This window comes from Oryctolagus cuniculus, chromosome 9 (genome assembly GCF_051225735.1).
Source record: "Oryctolagus cuniculus isolate XC-2025 breed Fujian yellow rabbit chromosome 9, ASM5122573v1, whole genome shotgun sequence".
In the NCBI taxonomy this organism is placed as follows: Eukaryota; Metazoa; Chordata; class Mammalia; order Lagomorpha; family Leporidae; genus Oryctolagus; species Oryctolagus cuniculus.
The window spans coordinates 72037122-72064641 of record NC_142875.1 but is presented as its reverse complement, the minus strand read 5'-3'; the positions used below and the strand labels follow the sequence as shown (position 1 = coordinate 72064641).

At 44.6% G+C, this 27520-nt stretch overlaps 1 protein-coding gene and 1 pseudogene across 2 annotated transcripts in view; both read right to left on the bottom strand.

Annotated features, from left to right (window-relative positions):
- LOC127489446 (phosphatidylinositol 3,4,5-trisphosphate 3-phosphatase TPTE2) overlaps nucleotides 1-7652 on the bottom strand; it is a 140981-nt gene extending 133329 nt beyond the window's left edge. Inside the window, exon 1 of the mRNA XM_089303307.1 lies at nucleotides 7443-7652. Within this exon, the coding sequence (XP_089159433.1) occupies nucleotides 7443-7652 (210 nt within the window). The remainder of the gene's footprint in view (nucleotides 1-7442) is intronic.
- Nucleotides 6268-27520, bottom strand: part of LOC138843819 (serine/threonine-protein kinase Nek3-like) — a 50127-nt pseudogene continuing 28874 nt past the window's right edge. The window contains exons 10-15 of the transcript XR_016213321.1: nucleotides 20925-21074; nucleotides 20131-20133; nucleotides 19742-19875; nucleotides 8306-8403; nucleotides 8100-8188; nucleotides 6268-6596 (exon numbers count right to left, since the gene is read on the bottom strand). The product of XR_016213321.1 is annotated as a serine/threonine-protein kinase Nek3-like (transcript). The remainder of the gene's footprint in view (nucleotides 6597-8099; nucleotides 8189-8305; nucleotides 8404-19741; nucleotides 19876-20130; nucleotides 20134-20924; nucleotides 21075-27520) is intronic.

Below are 27520 nucleotides of genomic sequence, written 5' to 3'. Positions count from 1 at the left end.
TGGTGCCTATATGGGATGCTGGCACTGCAGATGGTGGCTTAACCTGCTATACCACAGCTCCATCCCCTATTTCTTCATTTGTTTTGCCTCTTTCTCTCTTTCCTCTTCTCCTGGTACCACCATTATGTACATGTTGATGTGTTTGATGGTGTTCCACAAGTCTCTGAAGTTATGTTCCTTTGTTTGCTTTCTTTTATCTTTCTGTTCCTCAGCCTAAATATCAATTGACTTATTTTCAAGTAAGATAATTCTTTCTTCTGTCTACTCAAATATGATATGTATATATCAACAACATATTTTAAATGTGCTATAAGTGTATGCTATAAATATGTAAATTTTAATTTCAGGTAATGTGGGGATTTTTTATTAAAGAGCTAATCATTTATTTGAAAGGCAGTTACATAGAGAAATCTTCCAACTGCTAGTTCACTCCCCTAATGGGCACAATAGTCAGGGCTGGGCCAGGCCAAAGCCAGGAGCCTGGAAATCCATGTGAGTCCCCCGCCTGAGTGGTAGGGTCACAAATACTTGCACCATCTTCTATTACTTTCCCAAGACCTCCATTAGGGAAGCTGGATCAGAAATGGAGCAGCTGGGACTCAACAAATATTCATATGGGATGCCAACCTTACAGGTAGTGCCTTAAATGGTATACAACAACACTGACTACATTTTTGAACTGTACTTGTTTTATCTTGTTCTTTTTTTTTTTTTTTAATAATTTCTACCCTCTATCTCTGTCGCTCTCCCTCTTCGTGGAGGAACAACACAGGACCCTGCGCTGTTCTTTTGTCTGCTCAGCCCTCCCCGGGTTTGCTGCTGGTTCTTCCCGGGTTGGCTACCGTCCCTTCCACCTCCATGGAAGGGCGGTTCCCCCTAGCCACTTCCCCCACTTCCGCGGGGGAGCGGCACACCGCCGGCCGGCTCTCTCGGGGGCTGCACAGGTGTTCCTCTTAGATGTTCCTGGTGCATGTTGTCTCTCTCCTCCTTTATAGTCCTCTTCACCAATCCCAACTCTGCTACCCACACGCCGAGTACGCTGCTCTCCTCCAATCAGGAGCAGGTCCTGCAGCTTGTCAAGTTGGTGAGAGGCAGCTGGGTAGAAGCTGTTTCCTCCTCTCCCAGCGCCATATTGTGGGAGAGCAGATGCATAGAATAAGTCTTAATTCCAGTAACTTAGTCTAGTCCAAGTTGCTCCCAGTTGCTCCCCACAATCTCTTTCTTAATACTCAATGTATAGGGGCCAGTGCTATGGTGAAACAGGTTAAAGCCCTGGCCTGAAGTGCTGGCTGCTCCTCTTCTGATCCAGCTCTCTGCTATGGCCTGGGATAGCAGTGGAAGATGGCCCAAGTCTTTGGGCCCCTGCATCCACATGGGAGACCTGGAAGAAGCTCCTGGCTCCTGGCTTTGGATTGGCGCAGCTCTGGCCGTTGCAGCCATTTGGGGAGGGAACCAGTGGATGGAAGACCTCTCTCTGTGTCTCTACCTCTCTCTGTAACTCTGTCTTTCAAATAAATAAAATAAATCTTTTAAAAAAAGAAGTTGGCTCAAGTCCTTGGGCCCCTGCACTCATGTGGAAGACCTGGAAGAAGCTCCTGGCCCCTGGCTTCGGATTGGCACAGCCAATTGGGGAGTGAATCAGCAGATGGAAGACCTCTCTCTCTCTGCCTCTCCTTCTCTGTAACTCTGACTTTCAAATAAATAAATATTTTTAAAAATATATGTATTTAGAAAACCTTGAAACTTGACACACACCTTATAACTTAAACAGTCATTCAAAATGTCCCATATACTTATATTTAAAATGTGAACCTGCCTCTGCATCTCTGTAACTCTGCCTTTCAAATAAATAAATCTTTTAAAAAAAACACTCACTATATGAAGAGACATTGTTCTCACACTATTCTTTTTTTAAAAAAGACTTATTTATTTATTTGAGAGGCAGAGTTACAGACAAAAAGAGGGAGAGGCAGTGATATATAGAGAGAGGTCTTCCATCCATTGGTTCACTCCCTAAATGGCCGCAACGAATGGAACTGGACTGATCCAAAAGCCAGGAGCCAAGAGCTTCTTCTAGGTCTCCCACACTCACACTATTCCTTAACACTTTAGATATCCTTTCTTTTTGTTCTTTGCACTCATTTAAAATAACTGATTAAAGTCTGTCTAAGGGCCAGCATTATGGCATAGTGGGTTAAGCTACTGCCTGAAACACCAGCATCCTATATGGATGCCAGTTCAACTCCCTGCCACTCTATTTCTTATCCAGTTCCCTGCTAATGTGTCTTGGAAAGCAGAAGATGATGGCCCAGGTGCCTGAGTCCCTGCCATCTATGTGGGAGGCTGGGATAAAACTCCTGGTTTCAACCTGAAACAGCCCTGGCCATTGTGGCTATTCGGAGAGTGAACCAGCAAATGGAAAATAGTAAGTGTGTGTGTGTGTGTGTGTGTGTGTGTGTCCCTCTCTCTATAACACTGCCTTTCAAATAAATAAATCTTTTTTGAAACTTTTTTAAAAGTTAAAACAAATTTTAAAAGTCCTTGCCTTGGCAGTTGCAGGTTGTCATCTCAAATCTCATCAAGCGCATGCAGGGTACAAATCTGCTGGTGTTTGTCATTCCCCCAGTTCATTCACAGAACCTGCAATGAGATCAACAACAAAATATTCTGTCACCATCATCAAGGGCATAGTCTAAGGTTTTAAGCAAGTGTAACTCACTTCCAGCATCATACTCAAGAAGAAGGGCATATGGGTACTGGTTCATGTTCCGACTGCTCCACTTCTTTTTCAGCTCCCTGCTAATGGCCCAGGAAAAGCAGCAGATGACCCAAGTGTTTGGGCCCCTGCCACCTATATGGGAGACTCAGATGAAGCTCTTGGCTCCTGGCTTCAGGCTTCAGTCTGGCCCAGCGCTTGCTATTGTTGTCATCTAGGGAGTGAACCAGATGATGGAATCTCTCAATCTCTCTGTCTCTCCCTCTCCACAGTAACTCTGACTTTCAAAACAAATAAATAAATCTTTTTAAAACACAAAAGGACATTGACATTAGTATGTTGATGAGTGCCAACACTGCCAGCAAAGTGGCTACAGAGTTCTGTGAAACCACTATCAGCAGCTAAGTGACAGAGAATGGCCTTTTTTTCAAAGAACTTTTGCAGACTCCAATTCTTTAATGACTGTGGTTGCTGATGCAAACACTGTTGGACTTTGTGGTACTCTTAAAAACATCATGGCCTTAGGAACTGGGTTCTGTGACTACCTCTGCTGTGGTGACAACATTAAAGCTGCCATCATCCACATGTGCCTCATGGAAATATTTGCTTTTTCCAGGATCTCTGCTAGGGTCAGGAGTCCACAGTCACTGTCCTAGAGAGCTGCCAGGTGGCTAACCTGATTGTCACCTGCTACACAGGGTGGAACCACAGGTGACCAAGGCATTTGCCAGAACTAGGAAGACCACTGAAGAATTGGAGGAGATGCTGAATGGGTAGAAGTCTCAAGGACCTCAGACTTCTGAAGTGTATCACATCCTCAAACAGAAAGAACCAGCTGACAAGTTTCCATCTGCAGTATATCAGATCTGTGAAGGCAGACTCTTCCTAGAGATGTCGTCTCCAGAGCCATCAGAGTATATCTGAAGTTAGCCATGCAACACATTGGAGAATGTTTTATCTTTCTAATCAATCTTCTGTTTTCACATGGAACTATGTGACTTGGCAACAACATGTTTGCTTGAAGGTAATCCTAGTTTGGATAGTTATATATTTTTATAGTTTAACTTTTTAATTGTGAGAGACAATTCATTGGCTAAGATGTACTGGGCAGTAACTATATACACATGTAAACATGTAATTGTGTACTGTTTCTCATTCTGTGAGACCAAAATTTTATGTCCATTTTAAAAATTGCTTTTGAAACTTTCCTACTGTGATAGTTTATAAGATTATGACTGGGGCTGGCACTGTGGCAAAGAAGGTTAAACTGGGGCCAGCATGGTGGCAGAGAAGGCTAAGCCTCCATCTGCAATGCTGTCATCCCATATAAGCACTGACTCAAGTCACGGCTATTCCATTTCTGATCCAGCTCCTGATAATGTACCAGAGAATGCAGCAGAGGATGGCCAAGTCCTTGGGCCACTGCACACACATGGGAGACCTGGATGAAGCTCATGGCTCCTGGCGTCAGCCTGGCCCAGTCCCAGCTGCTATGGCCATATGGGGAGTGAACCAACAGATGAAAGATTTCTCTATCTCTCCCTCTCTCTCTGTAACTCTGCCTTTCAAATAAATATATAAATAAATAAAATATTTTAAAAAAACATTGGGAAGGAGGACCCTTCTCTTCATCTCTCTCTCTCTCTCTCTCTCACTGTAACTCCACCTACTATTTCAAAAGACAGCTGTTTCATGCAGTAGGGTCTAGGTGTATTCACAGCTGAGTGGGAATTGAGATAAAGGACTCTGAGATGTGAAGGTCTATTAAGTACTAGTGTAGGTTATTGGGTGTTGGGATATCTGAGAATTTTTCATTCTGTTCAAGATCTCTGTCCTGGCATGCATTCTGCCCCTTTCCCCCTCCCAGGACCTCCACAGAATATACATTCACATTTCTATCTAAACTTGAGAGCTGGAAGGAGCAATATAATGGCTCTGGGACAGAAGACAGGTGAAAGGCAGTAAGCAAAGGATGTAGTAGATGTCTGCTTTGTTTTTATTTTGACATGCAGCCTTCACTCTCACTTCTGGAAATGTATCTCTGTTGCCTTCTTTTTTGGCTGGCGCTGCGGCTCACTAGGCTAATCCTCCGCCTTGCGGCACCGGCACACCGGGTTCTAGTCCTGGTTGGGGCGCCGGATTCTGTCCCAGTTGCCCCTCTTCCAGGCCAGCTCTCTGCTGTGGCCAGGGAGTGCAGTGGAGGATGGCCCAAGTGCTTGGGCCCTGCACTCCATGGGAGACCAGGAGAAGCTCCTGGCTCCTGCCTTCGGATCAGCGTGGTGCGCCAGCCATGGCAGCCATTGGAGGGTGAACCAACAGCAAAGGAAGACCTTTCTCTCTGTCTCTCTCTCACTGTCCACTCTGCCTGTCATAAAAAAAGGCAAGTTTTACTAATAATGGATAATCAGATAAATTCACCAAAAATATATTGATAATTCATTTGATTATAAATGAAGAAAACACACTTGAGTTATAAAATACACATACCCATTTGAGAATTTGAAAAACACAGACAAAAGAAAAAGATATATTCCTTAATTATTGAAAAAAGGAATTATGTAATTTGAATTACTGGTTCAAATATGTTTCAAATTTGAATTACTATATTTAGTGAAGAATCCTTGTACTCATTCAATATTCCAATTGTCTTTTATAGTGATCATTTCCAAAACATGGTATGCACCACCCCATTTAATTTTTTCTTCAGTTTTTTCTTCATACTACTTGTTGAATTCCTTACTTAGTGGAGAGTTAATCTTGTGAGTATAAATTAAGCTGAAAATACATCTTCGTAAAAATCAAGAGTGGGAATAGGAGAGGGTGGAGAAAGCAGTGTGGGAGCATGGGTGGGAGGGAGGGTAGAGTGGGAAGTAGCACTATATTCCTGAATCTATATATATGAAATACATGAAATTTGTATATTTTAAAAAAATTTTAAAAAAACCAAGAAAATTCTGTCTTTATCAAGATATACTAAATAGACATTGCTAAGATCTTCCGTCTTCCCTAGCAGAGCAGGATAGCTATTTTAAAACAGAATGCCAAATGATAAAAGGAAAGAGTGAAGCTATAAATATGTCACATTTCAAATAGCTAAGGAGCATCCACAGTCAGATGCTTTTTAAGCCGGGAAGATTTATCTCAGAGGCATCCTAAGTAAGACTGTCCAAAAAGACCATCTTTTCTCTCTCTCTCTCTCTCTTTTTTTTTTTTTTTTTTGGACAGGCAGAGTGGACAGTGAGAGAGAGAGACAAAGAGAAAGGTCTTCCTTTGCCATTGGTTCACCCTCAAATGGCTGCCGCGGCCGGCGCGCTGCGGCCGGTTGCACCGCGCTGATCCGAAGGCAGGAGCCAGGTGCTTCTCCTGGTCTCCCATGGGGTGCAGGGCCCAAGCACTTGGGCCATCCTCCATTGCACTCCCTGGCCACAGCAGAGAGCTGGCCTGGAAGAGGGGCAACAGGGACAGAATCTGGCGCCCCAACCAGGACTAGAACCCGGTGTGCCAGTGCCGCAAGGCAGAGGATTAGCCTATTGAGCCGCAGCGCCGGCCAGAGACTATCTTTTCTCAAGATCTCATTGCTCAGAAAAGGTAGAGTTCAAGTTCAATTGCAAACATGTTTTGGTCTGAATTTACCAAGAATTTTTTTTTTTTACTTTTTTTTTCTATAGATTTATTTGTTTGAAAGAGTTACACAGAGAAAGGAGAGGCAGAGGGCGGGGAGGGAAAGGGAGAGGGAGAGAGAGGTCTTCCATCTGCTGGTTTGCAGAGCTGGGCCAATCTGAAGCCAAGACCCAGGAGCTTCCTCCGGGTCTCCCACGTGGGTCCAGGGGTCCAAGGACTTGGGCCATCTTCCACAGCCTTTCCAGACCATAGCAGAAAGCTGGATCGGAAGTGGAGCAGCCAGGACTGGAACCGGCGCCCACATGGGCTGCGGGCACTGCAGGCAGGGGCTTTACCCGCTGTGCCACAGCACCCGTCCCTTTCCATCTAAAGCATTCCTGAACTCTAATTTTTATTTCCTTAAAGGCAGAGCTACAAGGAGAGGATGACGGGTGACAGAGAAAGATCTTCTAAACGCTGTTCACTCCCCAGAGGCTGACACCAGGAGCCTGGAACTCGATCCGGGTCTCCCCCATGGATGGCAGGGCCACATGGTTGGGCCATCTGCCACCACCTTCCCAGGCCCACCAGCAGGGAGCTGGATCGGAAGTGGAGCAGCGGGGACCTGAACTGGTTTCCATGAGGGTTGCTGGCGTGTAGCAAGGCTGCCAGAGACCAGGGCATCACCGGCCCGCAGGCCCGGACACCTGGGACAGGGTAGGGGTGGGGCCAGCAGCAGGAGCTCACGGTGGTGCTGAGTGGACGGCCGGGGCTGCTGGACCTAGGCTGGCCAGCGGGCTCAGGTAGGCACAGAGCAGCTGGGGGCAGGGGGTGGGCAAGGTGCAGGGAGCCCAGCCTCTGTGGGGGGACCGTGGGAGGGCACTGCATTTTTAAAAGGAAGATTTACTTGGGGACAGGCTTAAGCCACAGCCCACATGGAGTCCCGAATGATGGCCTGGAACGCAGTGGAAGACCGCCCAAGTGCCAGGGCCCGCGCCCACCTGGGAGCCCCCATGGAGTTCCTGGCTTCAGCGCAGCCCAGCCCTGGGGGTTACAGTCCCCTGGGGAGTGAAGCCGCGTGCAGACGACCTCTCTCTTTCTCTGCCCAGATCACCTGCTGGCTCACCCCAGGTGCCCGCAGTGGCCTGGCAGGCACAGGGCAAGGCCAGAAGCTCCAGCCTGGTCTCCCACAGGGGGGCGGGGCCCGAGCACTGAGGCGCTTTAGCAAGGAGCTGAGATGTGGGGCCTGCATGCTGACCAGCTGCTGGGACGGTGTTTCCACAATTCTCCGCGGCAGGCAGGCCGGGCACGGGCGGGGCAGGGCTAGGGGTGACATCCCGCCCGGGGGCCTGGCCGTGGCTGGGGGCTCCGCTTTACTCAGCTGCCCTCCCGCCCATGCGACCGCCACGCAGCCACCTTGGAGTCAGAGCACAGCCCCCTGGGGGGAGACCAGGGCACAGCCCCCAGCACCCGCCGGGCTGCTCTGGCCGTCGGGGGGCGCCCCAGCTGTCGGGGGCCCTGTCTCTAACCCAGCCCGAGACACCCGGGGCACCAGGCGGGTCGCCCAGCACGGGCACAGAGCCCAGGACAGGGGCCCGAGGGAAGCGACAGGGGTCTGGAAGTGTCTCGGAGGCGGAGGCGCAGGTCACAGCCAGAGGAGCCAGGCTGTGGGAGCCCGCGCCCCGCCCGCCCACCCGCGCAGGGCCCAGATGAAGTCCCCGGGAGGGCCCATGGCCCCCTTCCCCGGCACCAGGCCCTATGGGGCCCGGCAGCCACCACCTACCTGTCCGCCAGCTGCTGGGCGCCAGGCCCACGCCGCCGCCACTCGCTCCGCGCCGAGGACTCGGGTCAGACGCCGCGGCTGCCAAGCTCCTGAATTTACCAAGAATATTGATCCACTCGTTCATGTTTCATACAAACTTATGACATTTTAAATGTAATCCTTCCTCTCCACATATAGATTAAACGGCAAATTAGAAACGATTTTACCTGATCTTCACTAAGTAACACTCCCCACTGTCTGCTGATCCTTCTCATGAGATCCCCTCCATCACAATATTCCATGACAATAAACAGCCGACATTTTTCTGTAAGAAAAGGCATCATTTGGCGCTGGAGGGGTTCAGATATTTAACAACCATTTGCTTCCCAAGTTCCAAAAAGTTCCAAAAGGTGGAGAATGTAACAGAAAATAATACTGTATACAATAGATCACAACTCTGGCTGTGGAGTCAAAACAGACTGGGTTCTACGCCCACTTAACCACCGAATGTTTCTTAGCTCTGTAACTCTGGGCAAGTCACTTTCTTTGTGTCTCAGTACCTCATCTGTAAAATGCAAATAATTCAGAAACATCCTACTAGGATGGCTGGAAAGATCAAATGAGTTCTTCCATGTCAGATGCATAGAATATTGCCTACACATGAGAATGTGGTGAGAGCTATTATGATTAATACATTACTATAAGGATTAGAAATCTGCTGGAAAAGTAGCAGCTGTGAATCTCTCCCAGTACCCCAAGATTAAGAGCCCCTTCTTATGTTGGGGTATGAACATGTGTATTTATTCAAACATGTTGTTGAGTACAATAGCAACTGTTCTTTCTGGTGGACTTCTCCTAACCTACTCAGTAGATTCCTGGACGCTCTCCTATAGTGTTGCCCGCTCAAGGTCATCACTAGTGGCTTCTGGGCTCTCCATTTTTCTACACATTTCTGTTCCCACCAATCACACTGATGCTTACCGAGACCCTTGTGTTTTCCCCAAATCTTCTTATGCCACTTATGTTTGTCATTGTAACTATTATATAGACTGATATAGTAGGAATAGAAAAAGAAAGAGGATTATATCTGTAGAAGACCACATTGAATGTTTTGGAGGACTCAGAAAAATTGACTAAAGAAAAAAATTTCATTTACCTAAATGTTGGATGAGACAAGTAAAATATAGTTAGAAAAGCTCTAAGAGGATTGTGAATACAGATTATTCAGAAATTCTTATTCTACACTAAAGAAAGGAAACAAAATTCTAAATAAGAGGCAGAGCTTGCGGGTGGGAGGGACGTTTGTGGGGGGGAAGCCATTGTAATCCATAAGCTGTACTTTGGAAATTTATATTCATTAAATAAAAGTTTAAAAATAAATAAATAAAATAAAATAAAATACAAAAAAAATAAGAGGCAGAGCTTACATAAGAAAGAATATTCAGAACTCTAGTCCATGAACTCAATGCCTTGGTCCTGCATCAAAAGTTTGATAATATGTTGTGTTTTTATCTGTTAAATTTGTTTGCATGTATGGGGACAGGAGTTCTGGCATAGCAGATTAAGTCATTGCTTGTGACATGAGCATCTCATTGGGGTGCCCCGTTACATCCTGACTATTCTGCTTCCAAACAGCTTCCTGTAATACACCAGGGATGCAGCAGATAGTGGCACATGTACTTGAGATCTCTGCCATCCACCGGGGAGACCAGGGAGATTCAGATGTGGTCCTGGCTCTTGGCTTCAACCAGGGGCAGCTCTGTGTGTTATGGGCATTTGGGGAATGAACCAGTGGATAAAAGATCTCTCTGTGTCTCTCTCTGTGCATCTCTCTTTGTGTCACTCTTTCAAATATGTAAAAAAATTTTTAAAAATTTAAACACTCATATTATTCCTATGGGTGTCCCAGGCAGCTGCTTAATTGCTGTGCCAAATGCCTGCCCCCCTCATCTCCCTTCTTAAGGAGTAATCCATTTATTCAACAACACACTTTTATCAAGGACATGTGATCAGTAAGAAATGCTGTTAGGGATATGGAGCAAATAAGCTGTCCTCCTGCTCTGTCTAGTTGGGGAGTCATTCCACATTGTGTGACCAGTGCTGGATTGGATGTCTGTGGGCTTGAGGGTGTAGAGAGCAGAAAGTGACAGGGGGCCGGTGTTGTGGTTCAGTGGGTTAAGCTGCTGCCAGTGATGCATGCACTCATATGGGTGCTGGTTTGTTCTGGCTGCTCCATTTCCAACCTTTGCTCCACATTAATGTGCCTGGGAAAGCAATGGAAGATGGCCCAAGTGCTTGGGTACCTGCTACCCACATGGGAGACCCAGAAGATGCTCCTGGTTTGGGCCTGGCCCAACCCTGACCATTGTGGCAATTTGGGTAACAAAACAGCAGATGGAAGATCACTCTCTGTCTCCCCCTCTCTCTGTAACTCTGCCTTTCAAATAAATAGGTGAAAGAAAGAGAGAGAGGGGGAGAGAGAGAGAGAGGGAGGGAGGGAGGGAGGGAGGGAGGGAGGGAGGGAGGAAAGAAGGAAGGAAGGAAGGAAGGAAGGAAGGAAGGAAGGGTGAGTGATAAGTCTGACTGGAGATCTAAGAAGGCTCCTAAGAAGATGCTCCCCAATATATACCCTCACATCTGGAGATCAGTTATCCTCAGCACCATACTACTTGATTTTTGTTGTAACTCAGTCATTGAAAGAACTACGAAGGCAAGGAAGGGATGGCAACTTCAAAATGAGAGGGGAATCAGAATAAGGAAACTGAGGGGTCCACTTCATTTCCTTTCCACTAACCTCCATTGGACTCAGCCTTACACTACACTGGCTTTTGGTGAAAGAAACGGACAGGTTCAGGATTATCATGGTTGAACCATCTCAGACTATTCAGGCAAATGAGCATTAATTGGCTCTAATATAAGCATATCCTTTTTCCCCATTAATCAGTGTTATCAGTGTTAATTAATTGCCTTTTTTGTTGTTTAATATTTATTTGAAAGAGTGACAGGGAAATAAAGAGTTTCTAGACTTATAAAGCTCATGGATCATAGACCTTGCAAAAACAATTAAGGGGCAATAATATTAGGGTTGTGGGGTTGGGGCTGTGGCATAGCAGGTAAAGCGGCTGCCTGCAGTGCTGCCATCCTATATGGGTGCCAGTTCAAGTCCATTTCCAATCCAGCTCTCTGCTGTGGCCTGGGAAAGCAGTAGAAGATGGCCCAAGTCCTTGGGTCCCTGCACCTGTGTGGGAGACCCAGAAGAATCTCCTGGCTCCTGGCTTCAGATCAGCACAGCAACAGCAGCCATTTGGGCAGTGAACTAGCAAATAGAAGACTTCTCTCCCTTTCTGCCTCTGCCTCTCTGTAACTCTGCCTTTCAAATAAATCTTTAAAAAATATATTAGGGCTGCAATCTTTATTAGCCAAGTCCCAACATACATTAACTGTTGCTATAATTATCAACTCTAAAACACACTCTTGAAAAATCAAGTTTGTGTCTTACAGACGTTAGAATCTTCTTATCAATTGCTGTAGGGCCAGCAGTCTTAATGTTTTCACTGTGTGCATAATTTTTAAAAACTTCCTAAAAATTTTAAAAAAATATTTGAGAGACAAAGACAGACAAAGGAAGAAAGATTCCATCCCTTGGTTCACTCCTTAAATACCCACAGAAGTCAGGAGCTGGACACTCAGTCCAGATCTCCTGCATAGCCTTCTGCTCTCCAGGACAGGCACTGGCAAGAAGTTGGAGTAGGGAACTGGAGGTGGGTATTGAATCCAGGCGCTCTGATATCTGCTGTGGGTGCCTGAGCCAACATGTTAACTGCTAGGCCAAATGCTTGCTCCTGCATAATTTTTAGAATACATTAAAAAATACATTAGCCAATTTTATTCACTTACATTTTCTTGTTTCTATATGCACAATAGTAATATGAAACTATGTTTAAGTAAATCTAAAAAGAGGTCTGTCTATGCATATAAAAATCATAAATGAGGAGAAAGCACTGTGTCAGCATCTGTAAGAATTTTTTCTTTTGCATTAGCATGCAATGATGCCTATTTCAATCGTTTGATGAAATATCATCTACTATCACTATCATTCCACAAAATAAAGGCATTTTAATACCAAAAATCTGGGAAGTACATACTATCAGAATAAAGAATAAAAAACAAATCTCCTATTTTCTTCTTGATCATTATGCTCTACTCACAATGACATCAGGGAAGGTTCTATGAAGAATCTGAGATTCTACCCTACTAACTGGCTGCTTTCTACTTCACAAATGCTGGCAGAAGTCATGAGACTCCCAGGTAAGAAACAAAGGATGTTATTGTGTCTGGCAAAAGCAGTAGCCAGAGCTTCATATTAACACTGGTTCTCTATGTCACTGAAATCCCACAGAACCAACACAGGTGGGTCTGGATGGACACTGGTACATGGGGGTGGGCTTCATCACACTGAGGGCAGGGAAGCTACTGCTTTCACAGCGAGAAGGAAGCAAGGCTGCTGTCTTCAGGGAGATGTCACCTCATCTTTAAAAGTTGCTCTCAGCAAACACAGTCCTGAGAAACAGCCCAGGTAGACAGTGGACAGGACCTTGCATTCTTGGGATACCCAGCAGTGGATGCTGAAGGCCCCCGGTGAGCTGTTCTCCCAACAGCTCTGGCTGGTCCTTTAACACATCAGGCCTGCTCTTGCCTCATGCCTTTGCAGTGTTCATTCCCTTAGCCTAGAAGGTTCTTCCTGAGACATCAGCAGGACTCTTTCCTTACCTCCTCCAAATCTTTGCTCCAATGTCACCTTCATAAGTCCTTCCAGACCACTCTATTTAAAACTGCACCCTCCCACCCCCCATCTCATTCCATTCTATTTTCTGACAGCACTTGTCACCTTGCTATATAAAGTAAGCTCATGAATTACATTTACATTTGTCCTCTGTCTCTCCCTACTCCCTAGCTCCAAGAAGGTTAAGTCCTATAGTTGCATTAGGATGTATGATGGCCCTGGTGAACAAACCACAGATGACTCTAACCCCTGAGTGAGGGTGGAACCACTCTTCCCGGGACTGTTATGTCACATTACAAGGGGACTTTGCTGATGTAAAGGCACTGATCAGCTGACTCAGGGTCAATGGAAAGGCAGATTACCCAGGTGGAAGTGACCTAACTACATGATCCATTTTAATCTGTATCTAGAGGTCAGAAACAAAGGAAGAGAAGGATCTCCACACTCTGTTAAGGAGGCCAAATGGCAAGGTACAGAGGCCCACTTCTTGAAGCCGACAGCAGAGGCCCCGTTAACAGGTTAGCTGCCAGCTGCTGAACAGCCAGCAAGAAAGTAGGGGCTTATGTCTTAAAATTGCAGGGAAATGAACATGAACAGGCCAAACAGCAACCTGAGTAGGCTCAGAAAAGGACCATGAGCTGCAATCCCAGCTGACACCCTCATTTCAACTGCATGAGACCCTGAGCAGACTCTCCAGCTAAGCCAAGCCCCACCTTCTGAGCTGCAGGATTTAAGAGCTCATAAATGGTAGCTGTTTTAACCAACTAGATTGTGGTCATTTGCTAGGCAGCAATAGAAACCAAATGCAGCAGTGCAGAGATTTTTGCCTCTTTTGATCACTGGTGTATCTTGGAGTCCTAGAACATACCTAGCACATGACAGACAGTATTTATTGATAGAACTTATGTGGTATTAATTTAGCCTTAGGAAAATATCAAGACATCCTCCTTATTTTTCTTATGCTGCTTCAAACTGGGAAAACTTCACAATTTCCATAGACAAACAGTGGAGCCTGGTGTGTTCAGGGATGAGCTGTTGGAGGGCAAACAAAGCCTTTATCAGGTGCTACAAAGACCTTTCCAGATAAGCTTGGGGTTTCAGGTACCAACAAGCTACCAAGCAAAGGCAAATGCATCACAGCATCTCCAGTGTTTGTAAACACAGGGTGATTTACTTAGAAAAATAAAAGCAGTCATCAGAAAATGTAAACTTACAATATAAACAAACAAAGCACAGGTTTTCATACTTAGAAGTGACCTGAGTTTTGTAACAGTATCCAGTATAAACTGTCCTTTAAAGCTGATCTTGCATGATATAAAGACATACTACACTCTGTTAAGCCACTCCATTCCATTCATTCATTCAGCAAACATACATTAAGCAGCTCCTATGTGCTAGATGCTAAGGATCAAGAACTGAACAGGGGCCTGTGCTGTGGCTAACTAGGTTAACCCTCCACCTGTGGTGCCGGCATCCCATATGGGTGCTGGTTCTAGTCCCGACTGCTCCTCTTCCCATCAGGCTCTCTGCTATGGCCTGGGAAAGCAGTAGAGGATGGTCCAGGTGCTTGAGCCCCTACACCTGTGTGGGAGATCTGGAAGAAGCACTTAGCTCCTGGTGCAGCTCCGGTTGTTACAGCCATGTGGGGAGTGAGCCAACGGAGGGAAGACCTTTCTGTCTCTGCCTCTCACTGTCTGTAACTCTCTCTCTCAAATAGATAAATAAAATCTTTAAAAAAAAAAAAGAACTGAGCAAAAGGGAGATTCCTTTCACCAAAGGTCATTTGGATATTTATAACATCATGCGTGGGCCATACAAATTACCAAGTTAAAATTAGCCTGCTAAGGAGTTATTGAATTATGGAGTCCCATCTGTGGCTGCCATGGCAGGGCCAGACCCAGTGACTCCTGAAGATGAATATAAAATGTACAAATTCATAATTATGATGTAGGGATTCAGTATGATGTGACCAAAGCCATTTTGGACACATCTGTCCTCTTCCTCCTGTGGTAGCCCTGAGGGTCATTCCAAACCTTGTGAGATAAAGGAAGTCATTAAGATCTGCCAGACCTGCAGGTGGAATGTCCCCTGTCTAATCCTTGGAACAGTACTGTTGCTTGAGATGGTCCAGGTGCTGTTAGGTTAGCTGGGGACCCCCTTCCCATTGACTGAGGTTGTGTGGATCCATTGTGTCATGTACACCACCACAGCCTACACTTCTGTGCTCTCAATAAATCACTTTCTATCTAATCTTGGATTTTTCTTCTTTGGTCTCTCAGCCCCTTTTCCCTGTGGCAGCTGGTTCTCATACACAGGGTTTTTCCTGAAACATAGGCATACTTGTAGACACACAGGATATATAGACCCAAATACAAAAATTGCAGAGATCAGTAAAGAGGTTAGACTGAGGGGGAGCAGGAGTAGGAGTTAGCCATACACAGTCACAACAGCATCCCAGCAAGTGAGGTGGTAGCATTTTTTGCCCCAGAAACCTTTGATTTAAAGTATATACACTTCATGCATTTCATAAATACAAATTTAGGAACATAGTGATTCTTCCCACCCTATCTGCTCTCCCACTCACACTCATTTATGGCATAGCTGGATATCAATAGACAGGAATGAGGTCACTTCATTTAGGGGCTCCCCTTGGAAGTTGTTCAATACAGTTCCATCAGCTGGCCATGTGCATTGCTCTATTCCCAAGAACACATCCCAAGGGTCCCAAGAGCTCTTTTAAATTCTCAGTTAAAGAACAGCTGTAACACAGTAAACTCATAGACTGATAATCACTTTAAATAGCACTGTGACCTCAGATTCAGCTCTTATGGCTTTCTGGTCTGGCTGAAAAGCCCATGATAGCATTTCAGGCATGGAAATCCAAGACACTATGGCAAAAAAAATGTCCTACAAGAAGGATCTCTGTGAAAGAGACCCAAGAGGAAAGAAGTGTCCATCAAAGAAGGATGTACTTTTTCTGAAGGGAGGAGAGAACCTCCACTTTGCTTATGGCCTTATCTAAACATTGACAGAGTTTGTATTCACAAAAGGCTTCCATACCTTTGGTATCTCATGTCAAGACCCTTGGGTGATCACTGATGTCATACATAAGAGTGTTAATTGTTAAATCAACAACAGGAGTCACTATGCACTAATTCCCCATGCAGGACTTCTGTCCTCAATGAGTTGTATTATGAGAATTAACTGTAAAACCTGTTCTCAAACAGTTTGTGTGTGTGTGTGTGTGTGCGTGTGTGTGCAAATTGTTGAAATCTTTACTTAGTATAGAGTTGGCCTTCTCTGTATAAAGTTAATTGAAAATGAATATTTGGGGGGCCGGCGCTGTGTCTCAGTAGGTTAATCCTCCGCCTGCATTACTGGCATCCCATATGGGCACCAGTTCAAGTCTTGGCTGCTCTGCTTATTATCCAGCTCTCTGCTGTGGCCTGGGAATGCAGTGGAGGATGGCCTGAGTGCTTGGGCCCCTGCACCTGTGTGGGAAACCTGGAAGAAGATCCTGGTTCCTGGTTCGGATCAGCCTGGTTCTGTCCATTGTAACCATTTGGGGAGTGAACCAGAGGATGGAAGATCTTTCCCTGTCTTTCCCTCTCTTTGTCTATAACTCTACCTCTCAAATAAATAAAAAAATATTTTTTAAAAAGACATTTGCAACAAAATGAATACAACTGGAAACCATTACACATAGTGAAATAAGCCAGTCACAAAAAGACAAATACCATATGGTCTCTCTGATCTGTGGTAACTAATGGAGTACTCAAAAGGTAATCTATAGGAGTGAAACTGACACCTTGAGATGCGATGATTTTTAACAGCTCTTGACTGTCAAGGAACAATGTTATTCTTGTTTGTTTGTTTCTGTTCTTTTTTGTTCATACTATTGAGGGAATTCTCTACTTAATGTAGGGTTAATTTTACGAATAAAAAAGTAACTGAAAACTGACCTTTGTAAAAAAAAAAGAAAATAATGGGAAAGGGAGAGTGAGGAGGAAGAAGGAGGGGAGTATGGGCAGGAGGGAGGTAGGGGAGAAGAATCATCATGTTCCCAAATTTGTATATATTTAATACATGAAGTTTGTATTCCTTAAATAAAATTTTTAAAAAAAATTAAAAAGAAATATTTTTAAAGACCAGTTCTTTAACAGGAAAATAACTCACAATAAAAAACTTTGAAATATAATAATCTATATTAAATCATTAAAATTAATCTATATTAAAGCATTAAACTTTCATTGGAAGTTGGATAACAGTGAGTTCTTTTTCCTTTGAGCCTTTTCTCCCTAAGTCTTCTCATTGAACAGGGGAAAATGTAGTGAGCTGAAGGGCACTCCCATGCTTTAAAAAAAAAAGCTTATTTATTGTTTATTTGAAAAGCAGAGCAAGATAGAGAAAGGGAAAGAGGGAGAAGGAAAGAGAAAGATTTTTCATCTGCTGGTATGCTCCCTAAATGGCCACAACAGGGAGGCAGGGTCAGGCCAAAGCCAGGAGTCTGAAACTCCATCTGGGTCTCCCATGTGGGTGACAGGGGCCCAGCTATTTGAGTCATCCTCTGCTGCCTTCCCAGGTGCATCAGCAGGAAGCTGGACTGGAAGCAGAGGAGACAGGACTCAAACCAGTACTCTGATATGGGATGACAGCATCACAACCACCACACCACACACTCGGTCCTACGCGCATGCTTGTTTGTTTTGTAAGATTTATTTATTTATTGGAAAGGCAGAATTACTGAAAGAGAAAGACAGAGGAAAGAGATCTTCCATCCACTGTTTTACTCCACAAATGGCCTCAATGGTAGGGGCTGTGCCAGACCAAAGCCAGGAACCAGGAACTCCATACTTGTCTCCCATGTGGCTGGCAGGGGGCCAAGTACTTGAGCCACTTGCTGTTGCTTTGCCAGGCAGGGAGCCAGATCAGAAGTGGAGCAGCTGGGACTCAAACCTGTGCTCATATGAGACGCTGGCATTGTAGGCAGTTGCTTCACCTGCTGTGCCACAATGCTTGTCCCACACATATTTTTAAGTTTCTAGGGGGTGGGTGTTTGGTGCAGTGGTTAAGATCCTGCTTGGGATGCCCACATTCCATATCAGAGTGCTGGTCTGAGTCTTGGCTCCTCTGCTTCTGATTCAGCCTTCTGCTAGTGTACACCCTGGGAGACAGAAGGTGATGACCCAAATATGAGGGTCCCTGCCTCCCATGCGGGAGACCCAGACTGAGTTCTTGGTTCCGGGCTTCAGACTGGCCTTGCTCCAACTATGGTGGGCATTTGAAGAGTGAACCCATAGATGGAAGATCTTTCCTGTTTATCTGTCTCTCTCTTTTTCAAATCAAACAAAAATACATAATTTTATAAAAAAAATTTTCCAGATAGTGATTACTTTTGAGTTTTCACTTAAACAAAAAAACTCTAATGTAAAAATGTGAATTAAATCTTAATAAAAACCATTTCAAGATAGAGCTAGGACAGATTTTTTAAATTATGACTTTCTTATAATGACAAGGACTTCATCATTTGAGCAGATACAAAATCCAGGACTATAATTTCTAAATCAAAATTGCAGCCATTAATCTTCCTGAGACCTTTCTCCCAGGTATTGGCCCTCCTCAGGCTCCCACATTCCATGTTTAGCCCTATTGGAATGTGCACACGGTACAGCGCTGGTTTCCCTGGCAATAAATGCCTTCAGTCTTCAAAGCAGAAACAGTGTTTTACTGGTTTATTTTAAATCTTAATCTGTTAGTAAATCAATAAATATTGCCAAAACAGACCTCAATCTGCTACAATAAATAAAGTTCAGACTTACTATATACCACTATAGGCTCTTGGTATAACTTGTCTCCAATTTTAACCTAGGAAGGTGGCTCAGGAATTGAATTATCAAAATTATACACATGCACACACCCTTCATGCAGGCCTTTGGCCTGGATCCCTAGGGTTAGAAGTATAAAAGGTTATTTTGTACAAGTTTACTAAAAATGTCTATAGAAAAACTTTAAAAATCAAATCCTGCTTGATCATCCCTTTTAAGTTCTATTCAATATAACTGAATTCAAGGACACAGCAAAAGAAATCTTGGGGCTGTCACAAAAGTAATGTCCAACACTTGCATGGTAAAAATGGGCTACTCTTAAAAAAAAGTAGTAGCATGATTATTAAAATAAGCAAACAAATGGGCAAATAGCTCAATGAAGCTCTAGGGAATGCACTGTGGCACAGTGGGTTGGTTAAGCTACTACTTGAGATGCCAGCATCCCATATTGAAGTGCTGGCTCAAGAACGGGCTGCTCAGCTTCCAATCTAGCTCCCGTTAACAAACTTGGGAAAGCAGTGGATGATGGCCCAAGTGCTTGGCCCACTGCCACCCATGTCAGAGAGCAGGACAGAGTTCTTAGCTCCCAGCTTTGGCCTGGCTCAGCCCAGTCTGTTGTAGCCATCTGGGGAGTGATCCAGTGGTGGGAGATCGATCTCTCTCTCCCTCACTGCCTTTCAAATAAATAAGTCAATCTTTTTTTAAACAATGTGAGTAAAGTAGCCACATGGAAAATTTTAATTGCAGCTTAAGACAGGCTAGAACAGATTTCAGGGACCTCTAAAAATACAATGCTAAGACGTACTTCACAATTTTACAGCTGCAGGGTTTCTAGGAAGGGAGAATGGGGAATTACTATTAAATGGGTCTAGAGTCTCAGTGTTGGAAGGTGAGAAAAACTTGGTGGTGGGATAGTGGCGATGTCAGTACAAAGGGAACACTCTGTACCTGGCTGAATGGCATTAAAATGGTCAAGGTGGTGTATTCTATGTTATATATATATCTCATACTTTTTTAAAAATTGAAGAGTTTCCACAATTACAGGCACCAATTACCATTCTATAAAGTGTGTAGGTCTGAAACGCCAGGCTGAGATCAGCATTCTGAAGGATGTTCAACAAGGTGTCAGGGGTCTCTTTGAGCCACTGCTTGCAGGCGTTATTTTCACTGTATTTGATTACAGAACCACCTAGAGGGAAAAGATAAAAATTAGCACCAAATAAAAAAAAGATGTTCGGCATCTGTCTCCCAGATCACATTTCAGGCTGTTGCTCCCCCTCTTCGTGGAGGAACGACACAGGACCCTGTGCTGTTCTTTTGTCTGCTCGGCCCTCCCCGGGTTTGCTGCTGGTTCTTCCCGGGTTGGCTACCATCCCTTCCACCTCCGTGGAAGGGCGGTTCCCCCTGCCACATTCCCCACTTCTGCGGGGGAGCGGCACACCACCGGCTGGCTCTCTCGGGGGCTGCACAGGTGTTCCTTCAGATAGATGTTCCCCTTAGATGTTCCTGGTGCATGTTGTCTCTCTCCTCCTTTATAGTCCTCTTCCGCCAATCCCAACTCTGCTACCCACACGCCGAGTACGCTGCTCTCCTCCAATCAGGAGCAGCTCCTGCAGCTTGTCAAGTTGGTGAGAGGCAGCTGGGAAGAAGCTGTTTTCTCCTCTCCCAGCGCCATATTGTGGGAGAGCAGATGTATAGAATAAGTCTTAATTCCAGTAACTTAGTCTAGTCCGAGTTGCTCCCAGTTGCTCCCCACACAGGCAAAGTTAGTTATATTTGATTCTCAACTACAATGTTTTTCACTTTTTGTATGAGTAGTGCTCTGATGTGTGACACCTGGTATCTTGCACAGAGTGACATTAAAGAGAGAAAGAAATCCCAGCACATCATAACCATGAGCAAATGTCCTATAATAAAATAACTGCATTTGATCTGACACAGTCAGCCCTCCGCACCGTGTGCTCCACCACCTGTGTATCAGAAACACTGTTTTTAAAAAACTGTTTCTGTACTGAATGATTACACTTTTCCCCTTGTCATTATTCCCTAAATAACCCAGTATAACAACTATTTATGTCACTTGCACTGTATTACTAAGTAATCTAGGGATTTTTTTTAAAGTACATAGGAGGATACTTTAAATTTGATATAAGGGACTTGAGCCATCTTCAGATTTTGTTATCTTCAGAGGGTCCGGGAACCAACCCCCCAGGGATGCTATGGGCCGACTGTACTCACCTTTGTCATCCTCTGCTGTTACACTGGAAGTGAGGATGGACGCGTTTTCCAAAGCTGTCAAAGCTGTACCAGGTACATTTTTCTCCCACTGCCGCCTATGAGGGCCTGGTGAGCCAGCTTGCCTCAGATGCACTGACTTACTGCCTGGTTCTGAAATGTAAAGAGGAATGCCAAGCATGTCATTTTATTTATTCCTCTATAGCTACAAAAGTACCCTAAGGATTCAGAAGTATTTATTTTCTCTTTCAAACTCAGATTTAGCAACAGTGTTCTTTCAAATCTAAGTAGCAAAGGAAACAAACAAACAAAAAAGGTAAAATAAATCATTAAAGTGACTGAATTTGGAGGGCTGGTGTTGTGGTATAGCAGATAAAGCCACTGCCTACCATGCCAGCATCCTATATGGGCACAGGTTTGAGTCCTGGCTACTCTACTTTCTGTTCACCTCCCTCAAAATGTGCCTGGGGAAGTACTGGAGGATGGCCCAAGTACCTGGGCCTCTGCACCCATGTGGGAGATCTGGATGAAACTCCTGGCTCTTGGCTTCAGCCTGGCCCAGTCCTGGCTGTTACAGCCATTTGGGGAGTGAACCAGCAAATGGAAGATCTTGATCTCTCAATCTCTCTCTCCTCCTCTCCCTCTCTTTATCTGTAACTCTTTCTAAATAAATAAATTAATTAAAAATATATATATATTTATTTATTTGAAAGTCAGAGTTATACAGAGAGAATAAGAGACAGAGAGGGATGTGGGCAATCCCAGCAGTTAGCCTGAGCCAAAGCACATTTTTCCCCACTCCCACCTTCTGCCAATCAGGTGAACTGCTCCCAGGTGTGGCCAAGGCCCATTAGGCCCACCTGGAAAGCTACTTGACCTTCCAGCTGATTGGAGAGGCATATTGGCATCCGTATCGGTTCTGTCCTGTAGTCAGTGTTCCCTTGAGTTAGTTACGCCCCTTCTCCCTGCTCTTTAAAAAGCCTACGTGGCTGTTAATAAAGGGACATGTTCATGGAAGCCTGTCCCCAGTGTTTCTTTATGGGAAAGGACACCTCTGCCCTGCTCTTCCCCGATGGTGTGGCTTTGCAGGACCAAGCCAGAGAGGAAGAAAGAGATCTTCCATCCACTGGTTCACTACCCAAATGGCCTTAAAGGCCAGGGCTGGGCCAGGCTGAAGCCAGGAACCAGGAGCTTCTCCTGGACCTCCAACATGGGTGCAGGAGCCCAGGTACTTGAGCCATCTTCTGCTGCTTTCCCAGGCACATTAGCAGGGAACTGGATGGGAAGTGGAGCAGCCAGGGCTCAAACCAGTGCCCATATGGGATGCTAGCTCCACAGGTGTTCATTTTAAAAGCTATGCCACAATGCCCATCCTAAATAAATAAACCTTTAAAAAAATAAAAGCAACTGAATTTTTAAGAAATAGTATATATGTAGTTATAAAGTATATGATGTACAAGGAAGAAGCTCCAGGAGGATTTTCATATCCACAGTAGCCTATGCTTTCTATGGTAGATAACAAATGCTACATTTCTTAATGGCTCTTAACAAGAAATCATATTCTCTTTTTTTAATGTGTATATACCTCTTTAAAAAGTTTTTGTTGACTGATTTGTTTGAAAGGCAGAATGAGAGACAGAGTGTGCGAGCAAACAGGGTTGGGGGAAGAGGGGAAGAGCTATCTCCCAATTGCTGGTTCACTCTCCAAATGCCCACAGCAGCTGGGTTGAGCCAAGCCAAAGCTAGGAGCCAGTGAACTCCATCTGGGTCTCCCACATGGGTGGCAGGGACTCACGGACTTGAGCCATGTCTGCTGCCTCCCATGGTGTGCATTAGCAGGAAGCTGTCCTGGAAGTGAAGGAGGGAGGACTCAAACCAAGCACTCAACATGGGATGCAGGCATCCCAAGTGTCTTTTTTTTTTAATTTATTTGACAGGTAGAGCTACAGACAGTGAGGGAGACAGAGAGAAGGGTCTTCCATCCGCTGCTTCACTCCCCAAATGGCCACAATGGCTGAGCTGGGCCAATCTGAAGCCAGTAGCCAGGAGCTTCTTCTGGGTCTCCAACATGGATGCAGGGGCCCAAGCATTTGGGCCATATTCTACTGCTTTCTCAGGTCATAGCAGAGAACGGGATCAAAAGTAGAGTAGTTAGAACTTGGACTGGTACCCATATGGGATGCCAGCACTACAGGCGGCAGCTTTCCCTGCTATGCCACAGTGCTGGCCCCAGTAATAAGAATTTTCAATGAGGTTTGTTGTAATGGGCTTTTCATGCTATGATCTTTTTTCTTTTTTAAGATTTAAAAATTTCACAAGAGACCTCGAATAGCTAAAGCAATCTTGTACAACAAAAACAAAGCTGGAGGCATCACAATACCAGATTTCAGGACATACTACAGGGCAGTTGTAATCAAAACAGCATGGTACTGGTACAGAAACAGATGGATAGACCAATGGAACAGAATTGAAACACCAGAAATCAACCCAAACATCTACAGCCAACTTATTTTTGATCAAGGATCTAAAACCAATTCCTGGAGCAAGGACAGTCTATTCAATAAATGGTGCTGGGAAAACTGGATTTCCACGTGCAGAAGCACGAAGCAAGACCCCTACCTTACACCTTACACAAAAATCCACTCAACATGGATTAAAGACCTAAATCTACGACCTGACACCATCAAGTTACTAGAGAACATTGGAGAAACCCTTCAAGATATTGGCACAGGCAAAGAGTTTCTGGAAAAGACCTGGGAGGCACAGACAGTCAAAGCCAAAATCAACTATTGGGATTGCATCAAATTGAGAAGTTTCTGTACTGCAAAAGAAACAGTCAGGAGAGTGAAGAGACAACCGACAGAATGGGAAAAAATATTTGCAAACTATGCAACAGATAAAGGGTTAATAACCAGAATCTACAAAGACATCAAGAAACTCCACAAACACAAAACCAACAACCCAATTAAGAGATGGGCCAAGGACCTCAATAGACATTTTTCAAAAGAGGAAATCCAAATGGCCAACAGGCACATGAAAAAATGTTCAAGATCATTAGCAATCAGGGAAATGCAAATCAAAACCACAATGAGGTTTCACCTCACCCCGGTTAGAATGGCTCACATATAGAAATCTACCAACAAAAGATGCTGGCGAGGATGTGGGGAAAAAGGGACACTAACCCACTGTTGGTGGGAATGCAAACTGGTCAAGCCACTATGGAAGTCAGTCTGGAGATTCCTCAGAAACCTGAAGATAACCCTACCGTTCGACCCAGCCATCCCACTCCTTGGAATTTACCCAAAGGAATTTAAATTGGCAAACAAAAAAGCGGTCTGCACCCTAATGTTTATTGCAGCTCAATTCACAATAGCTAAGACCTGGAACCAACCTAAATGCCCATCAACGGTAGACTGGATAAAGAAATAATGGGATATGTACTCTTTAGAATACTATACCGCAGTAAGAAACAACGAAATCCAGTCATTTGCAACAAAATGGAGGAATCTGGAACACATCATGCTGAGTGAAATAAGCCAGTCCCAAAGGGACAAATACCATATGTTCTCCCTGATCGGTGACAACTGACTGAACACCAAAAAGGAAACCTGTTGAAGTGAAATGGACACTATGGGAAACGGTGACTTGATCAGCATAGCCCTGACTGTTAATGAACAACTTAATACATTATCCCTCTTAGTATTTTTTTTGTCTGTTCTACTTAATATGACTGGTTTAACTCTGTAATTAATACACAGTTATTCTTAAGTGTTGAAATTTAACTGAAACGTGATCCCTGTTAAACATCAGAGTGGGAATAAGAGAGGGAAGAGATGTATAATTTGGGACATGCTCAAGCTGACTTGCCCCAAATGGTAGAGTTAGAAACATACCAGGGGATTCCAATTCAATCCCATCAAGGTGGCATGTACCAATGCCATCTCACTATTCCAAGATATCAATTTCAGTTCACAACCGATCATAATGAAAGGACTAAGAGTCAAAGGGAGCACATAAACAAGTCTAGTACCTGCTAACACTAACCGATAGAATAAATAAAGGGGAGAGTGATCCAACATGGGAAGTGAGATACTCAGCAGACTCATAGAATGGCAGATGTCCTAAATAGCACTCTGGCCTCAGAATCAGCCTTAAAGGCATTCGGATCTGGCTGAAAAGCCCATGAGAGTATTTCAGGCATGGAAAGCCAAGACACTCTGGCAAAAGATCTCTGTGAGTGAGATCCCAGTGGAAAGAACCGGTCTTCAAAGAAGGAGGTACCCTTCTCTGAAGGGAGGAGAGAACCTCCACTTTGACTATGACCTTGTCTAAACAAGATAAGAGTCGGTGAACTCAAAAGGCTGCCATAGCCTTGGAAACTCATGACTGGAGCATAGGGAGATTACTGATGCCATAGACAGGAGTGTCAATTGGTAAAGTCAACAACAGGAGTCACTGTGCACTTACTCCTCATGTAGGATCTCTGTCCTTAATGTGCTGTGTATTGAGATTTAATGCTATAACGAGTACTCAAACAATATATTTCACTTTGTGTTTCTATGGGGGTGCAAACTGTTGAAATCTTTACTTAATGTATACTAAACTGATCCTCTGTAAAAAAAAAAAAAAAGAAAAGAAAGAAATTATCAACTCCCAGCTTGACTCTCACTGGGATTAAACATGACAATAGGTCTGATCTGATTTCATCATCATTTAAAAAAAATCATCTATTATTTTTCACTTTATGTTTCTGTGTGGGAGCAAACTGTTGAAATCCTTACTTAATGTATACTAAGCTGATCTTCTGTATATTAAGATAATTGAGAATGAATCTTGATGTGAATGGAAGGGGAGAGGGAGTGGGAAAGGGGAGGGTTGTGGGTGGGAGGGACAGTATGGGGGGGAAGCCATTGTAATCCATAAATCGTACTTTGGAAATTTATATTCATTAAATAAAAGTTAAAAAAATAAAATAAAATAAAACTATTTTATATCTTTGTCAAAAAAAAAAGATTTAAAAATTTATTTGAAAAGCATCAGACAGAGAGAAGGAGAGACAGAATCAAGGAGGGAGCTGTTCTATCCAGCCATTCCCTAAACGGCCACAACACCCAGGGCTGGGCCAGGCAGAAGCCAGAAGCCTGCAGCTCCATCCTGGTTTCCCATAAGGGTACAGGAGCCTAAGCACTTCTGCTGCTTTCCCAGGTGCATTAGCAGGGAGCTGGGTCAAAGGTGAAGCAGCAGGGACTCATTTGGGATGCCAGCACTGCAGGTGGCAGCTTAACCTGCTGTACAATGCAGGTCCCCATGCTGTAATCTCAAATCAAGACATTTTATAAGGCTGCTATTATTGTGGCTCATAACACGGTACTCCCAAGTATGGCACTTTGATATGCTGAGTGCTTTGAACTAAAGGACATTACAAGCCCTCAGAAGCAGCCTCAGAATCAAGATCTCTGGGACCTTCTCCTGCCCTCCTGTCCCCAACTCTCATTCTCCCCCAAAGTGAGTCACAGAAACCAGAATTCCTCTTCCCCAATGTGGACTATAGAAACTAGAACCTGGGGCCGGTGCTGTGGCATAGCAGGTATAGCCGCTGCCTGCAGTGCCGACATCCCATGTGGAAGCTGGTTCGAATCTTGGCTGCTCCACTTCTGATCCAGCTCTCTGCTATGGCCTGAAAAAGCAGTAGAAGATGGCCCAAGTCCTTGGGGCCCTGCACCCATGTGGGAAGATGTGGAGGAAGCTCCCGGCTTCAGATCAGCACAGCTCCCACCCTTGCAGCCAACTGGAGAGTAAACCAGCAGATGGAAGACCTCTCTCCCTGCCTCTCCTTCTCTGTGTGTGTGACTCTTTCAAATAAATAAATAAATAAATAGATCTTTAAAAAAAGAAAAGAAACTAGAACCCTCTTTCTAATGTAAGCTGTAATCCTAAACCTATCACACTAGCCCTCTCCCACCTTTGTGCCTCAGACTGGCCATCAAGAAATTCTCTGATACACCCTTGTCATCAGGCCATCATTCCAGGGAAGAAGTCCTGTCCCATACCTGGGAGGAAGAAGTGCTGTACTGAGAGCCGGAGAAGAAAGCTGAACAGGCAGGGCTTGCTGGATTTCCCCTCTCAGTCTATTACCACTAAGCCATATCCTTTGTCTAATCACATGTCTGCACACCCATCCACGTATTATCATACCTAAGCATAAGAATGACACTTTTTCTGGGTCTTTGTGTCTTCCTTATGAAGGCTTCTGTGACATGTAATATGTTGATTAAATCTTTTTTCTCTCTCTTTTTAAAGATTGATTTTATTTATTTGAAAGGCAGAGTTACAGAGAGGGAGAGACAGAGAGAAAGAGACCTTCCATCCACTGGTTCACTCCCCAAATGGCCACAATGGCTGGAGCTGGGCCACACAGAAAGCAGGAGCCAGGAGCTTCTTCCAGCTCTCCCACATAGGTGCAGGGGCCCAAGCACTTGGGCCTTCACCTGTGGCTTTCCCAGGCACATTAACAGGGAGCTGGATCAGAAGTGAAGCAGCCAGGACTCAAACTGGCACCCATAGGGATGCTGGTATTGCAGGTGGCAGCTTAACCCATT